Raw genomic sequence first — 5,358 nt, forward strand, 5'->3', positions numbered from 1 at the left:
CTTTCTAATTGATGTTTCTAACTCTCTATCCCTCTCCCTTCCTCTCTGTAAAAAATCAATAAAATATATTAAAAAAAGAAAAAAAAAGTTATGCTTAAACCCTGGCCGCTTTGGCTCATTGTACAGTGAGTAGGCCCACTGACTGAAGAATCCCCCAGGTTTGATTTCAGTCAAGGGCAAATGCCCAGGTGGTGGGCGTGCAGGAGGCAGCTGATCAAAGATTCTTTCTTATCATTGATGTGTCTATCTCTCTCTACCTCTCCCTTCCTCTCTGAAATAAATAAAAATTAATTTTTTAGGAAAGTTCAGGTGGTGGGCGTGCAGGAGATAGGTTTTGGTTGATTCTTTCTTATCATTGATGTTTCTATCTCTCTCTCCCTCTCCCTTCCTCTCTGAAATAAATAAAAATTAATTTTTTAAAAAAGTTATGTATTCACATAATCATGAAATATGTTTTGGTTCTTAAAAATCACCTCCTGCAAAAAATTTCCCACCACAAGCTTCCCCGTTGGTTTGCATTTATGGGATAATTGTATATACCAGACCTTTTCTCTTTACAGGATTTTATTCTCTGTTGTTTGGAAACGTTTTTTTGTTTCTTTGTTTTTTGGCATGTTTTTAAATCCTCACCTGAGGATATTTTGTGGTTCTTTTAAAATCCTCACCCAATGATTTCTTGAGAGAGTGAGAGGGAGGGAGGAGGGGGAGAGAAACGTCCACGTGCGAGACACATCCATTGGTTGCCTCCCAAGCTCCCCTGGCTTGGAACCTGTGCCCTTGACCAGGAATAGAGACCCGTCACCCTTTGGTCTGCAGGCCCGCGCTCCAGTCATTGAGCAAAACCTGGCCAGGGCTACTTGTGTGGTTTTTTACATTGTTGTTTTTAGAAAAATGTTGCACAAACTTGAGGTAAAATATAGAAATGTTTAAAACTGCTTAAAGAATGTTAGAAACGTTTTAAAATGTTTGAGCTAACTTTCCTTGAAACTTAAAGTATGATATTAAAAACACATTCCCCAGTGCCCTGAAGCGTGTGTCCCTCATAGATAAGGATTTGAACTTCAGTAAACAACTCAGAGCAACTTGTAAAGACAAACACTTGTGTCAATGCCATACTCTCCTTGGCCCCCTCGACTAGTTGGAGATGAACATCTGTGCAATGACATCAATCATTGATAGCCACCTGAGCTGCTGCAGGTACGAACAAGCTATTTTTAAAAATATATTTTTAATGTTTTTTTACAGAGAGGAAGGAAGAGGGATAGAGCGTTAGAAACATCCATGAGAGAGAAACATCGATCAGCTGCCTCCTGCACACTCTCTACTGGGGATGTGCCTGCAACCCAGGTACATGCCCTTGACCGGAATCCAACCCGGGACCTTTCAGTCCGCCCTTCATTCCGCAGGCCCACTCTCGTTCCACTGAGCCAAACCGGTTAGGGCTTTAAAAAAAAAAAAAAAAATTTACGAACAAGCTTTAAACATGCACCCGGCCAGCTAACGATGCTTGCCTGTCAAGACAGCTACAAAGGCCCCTCCTGAACCTGCAGGCATGACCTGGATGGGGCTGCTTGGATTGAGCAGGGTCCAGAGCACCAGGAAAGGTGCGGTTTGGACTCCTGTGAGCGCAATCCTGGTGGGGGCCTGCAGGAGGCAACCCATCTTTCCACCTCTCTCTCATCAATGTTTCTTTCTCTCACAAAGGAAGTGAGAGAGATAAGAAAGCTGCAATAATCACTTCTTTGCTCAGACCTCCCAATGCAGTTTGCCTCCCCAAGCTTGAGTCTCCGAAAACACACTCACTTTCCACAAGAGTCAAAGTGCCAGGAAATGAGATAAAATTCAGGAGTTTCCCACCTGCCCGCCGTCCCTGGCTCCTGGCTCCTGGCTCCTGGCTCCTGGTTCCTGGGCTTTGCCTTTTGTACGGCAGTCAGGCCTCCCAACATGGCGGACCCAGTGAGGCGGCGCTGCGGCCACAGGGAGTCGCCATATTGCCGGGCAGGGAACGCGGAAATCGCTCCGGGTTCTGCCAAGGCTTCAGGTCCCCGCCCGCCGCAGCCGGATGACGCAATAGCTGAGCTCCGCCAGCAGCGACCAAATCCGATGGCGGGAAAGTTAAGCTCGGACGCTCCCGTGGGGCTGGAGGAAAGCTCGTCAGTGAGCTCCCGTCCTTTGAAGTTTATAAAAATGTTTGTCTCCTGTGAGGTTCGTCTCTCACCGAGCACGTGACGTTACAGCGAGGAAGGGGTGCGGCCAGACCCGTGGGATTGCCGGCGGCGGTCGGATCGCGCGTGGGGGCGGGGGGCGCCAAGGAGTTTGGGAGGAAGCAGGTGTGACGCTCCCGCCTGCGGTTGGGGTCCCTTTGGGGTCCCCCGGCGGTTCGGGGTCGAGAGAGATGGACGGCCTTGTCCCGCCCGCTGTGGCCTTTGCGGGTCCCTCTGTGAGGGACGCGGCTGGCGTTTGGCTGATCGCGGCGACAGGTTTCGGTCCGGGGTTTTCCGCGGGGCTCCTCGGTGTGGGTCGCCGTGTGGGGGCGTCGGGGCGTGACCATTGTCCGTGTGTACCCGGCTCCAATGTGCCCTTACTATGGGGCGATACGTGGCTTAGATATGAACCGCAGAGAAGGCGGCAGAGCCCAGGCAGGTAGCTAGTAGCCCTGTGTTTTATTTAGTCCGTTATCCAGGGGTTGGCTCACAGCCGCGGGGAGTTTGGCTAATCCAGCCTCGTCCATGGGACACTCCTCCTTTGTGGCCGCTTTTGAGCTACAAGCGCAGAACCGAGTCCTGGACGCCCAGACTGGTGACCCTCAAAAGCCCGGAATACCTGTCTGTCCCTGTGCACGCTGCTCACGTGCACCTGCTTCCACCTGTTGCCTATTTGCCTGGCACACACTCACACTTCCTGCTTTGCTAACAGGATTTCCATTGAATGTAAGGCCCATCCCACTGGCAAGGTGACCTGCATCTCAGTGTATTAGTGAGTCCTGGTCGGTCTCAGCCAATCGCGGTGGCTCCAGTTCCCATCGCTAGTGACTGAGTTACTGTGAAATGAACTGGGGTATGTGGTGCATGTCGTTCTAGCCAACTATGTAAGTGAAAATGTGCCTGGTGGTCTCTGGGGGACATTTTCTCTTTTATTTATTTACTAGTGGCTCGGTGCATGAAATTCTTGGAGGGGGCAGCAGGGTGGGGGGGGACCCTCAGCCGGGCCTGCACCCTCTCTAATCTGGGATCCCTCTCACAATCTGGGACCGCTGGTTCCTAACCACTCACCTGCCTGCCTGATCAGCCCTAACTGCCTCTGCCTGCCTGCCTGATTGCCCCTAACCACCTCTGCCTGCTGGCCTGATCACCCCCTAATTGCCCTCCCCTGCTGGACTGATTGCCCCTTAACTGCCCTCCCTTGCCAGCCTGATCGCCTCCTAACTGCTCTCCCCTGCCAGCCTGATCACTCCTAACCACCTCTACCTCAGCCCCCGCCACCTTGGCTTTGTCCGGAAGATGTCTGGAAAATGTCCTGTCTAATTAGCGTATTACCCTTTTATCGCCCCCACTGGGAATTGGGCTGGCAACCAGAGCATGTGCCCTTGACCGGAATCGAACCCAGGACTCTTCAGTCTGTAGGCCGACGCTCTAGCCACTGAGTCAAACCAGCTAAGGCCATTTTCTCTTTTAAATAAGAAATTCCTTGCATATCTTTTTCCATGTTGATGAAATATCATCTGAAGATCAATTTTCTGTCCTCCTTAATGTTTATAATTTATTTTTATCTCAATGCATTTGCTCATCTCTCCAATACAAAACAGGAAATTGGGGTTGTAGTGAACAACGGTGCCCTGTTGTCTATCCAGAAAATTCACCTGCCACTGTCCTAGGAGGGTAAGGTCATGAAATCATGATTCATCCAGGATTTCAAATTTAATGACATCAGTATATATGTTTATATTCTTCTTTAAGACTCAAGAAACTTCTTTAATGTGTTTTATGTCTCCCATTAATTATTTATATTCTTCGTTAGCGCCAGTTTTCTTTCCACCCTTCTCACTACAAACTGCCTTATGGCAATTTTTCTTACTGTTTATGAAACTGTGTCATTTGTAGTCGAGATTGATTGTTCTTTTAAGGACCAGATTTTGGTATTGTTGAGGTCTTCCACTGAACTGCTAACTTAAAAAATCTGCAACTTAAAAAGTGTAAAAGCAATATTTACATGTATGTATATGTGTACTGTTTGCATATGTAAGAAACAACACTCTAACACCCTAGCCGTGTTTTGTGAGACCCCCTCCCCCCAATTATATTACATCTTCTCACCCACAGGTAATTACTATCTGCTCTCCATACCAAGTACTTTAAGCTTTTCTTTATAATTTTATCATGTAATTAATCATTCCTGATCCTTGTAGTTTATTTAGTTTACCCATTTTTAACTAAATCAATCATACATTATGCATTTTTTAAAAATATATTTTTTATTGATTTCAGAGAGGAAGGGAGATGGAGAGAGACGTTCAAACATTAATAATGAAAGAGAATCATTGATTAGCTGCCTCCCGCATGCCCCACACTTGGGATCCAGCCTGCAACCCAGGCACATGCCCTGCCTGGGAATCTAACCATGACCTTCTGGTTCATAGGTCAATGCTCAACCACTGACCCACCCAGGCCAGGCCATTATGCATTTTTCAATGTCAGGCTTCTTTTGCTCAGTACATAGGTGTATATTTTTTTGCTCTGTAATGAGGGGCAGAATACCCTATTCTACAATGTTTACACAGTAATTATTTTAGGAGTTACAAGCCACAGAATGTCTCTCATATATAATTCACAAAAAAGGTGTGGTTTTTGTTTGTTTGTTTTTGTTTTTATCATTTAAAAACGCCATTAGGTGCTTTCTCTCTGGGGAGCACCCCTGGGCCTCCCCCTGCCCCTACCTCCTTCCCTGTGCGGAGTTCCCTGTGCCTTTCTCTCTCTCCTAAGCCCAATGGCCCTTTCTTTGGCCTCTGTGACTTGTTTCTGAGCCCGTGCAGCTCAGCTGGCTCAATTTTTTTTTTTAATCTGTGTGACTTCCTAAATAAACCCTCCTTAAAATATCAAAAACATGTCAAATAAAACCTAAAAACATTGAAAGCATCCTTAGCTTACAAAGCTGGGCCAAGGTTGTCTTACCCCATGTCCTGCCTTCGTCTGAGAGGATGGCAGCGTTTCTTACTGTTCATTCGAGTCCTGTTATTTGCAGCCTTGATTGTTAGGAATACTGCTGCCTTGAAAATCCTTGTACATGGCTTCTGCTTTGGGGATGTCCTTACTTAGTTCTGGGGGGTGGGGTAGGAGGAAAAAAATACCTTAGATGTTTACC

The 5,358-nt window shown here is 47.2% G+C and overlaps 1 protein-coding gene across 1 annotated transcript in view; it reads left to right on the top strand.

The window, feature by feature from the left end:
* The first annotated feature begins 1,944 nt into the window (after window positions 1-1,944).
* The window catches only part of LOC102771596 (zinc finger protein 615-like), a 13,695-nt gene continuing 10,281 nt past the window's right edge, over window positions 1,945-5,358 (top strand). Inside the window, 1 exon segment of the mRNA XM_015570972.1 lies at window positions 1,945-2,157. Within this exon segment, the coding sequence (XP_015426458.1) occupies window positions 1,945-2,157 (213 nt within the window).

Source organism: Myotis davidii, unplaced genomic scaffold, assembly GCF_000327345.1.
Source record: "Myotis davidii unplaced genomic scaffold, ASM32734v1 scaffold1388, whole genome shotgun sequence".
NCBI classification, from domain to species: domain Eukaryota; kingdom Metazoa; phylum Chordata; class Mammalia; order Chiroptera; family Vespertilionidae; genus Myotis; species Myotis davidii.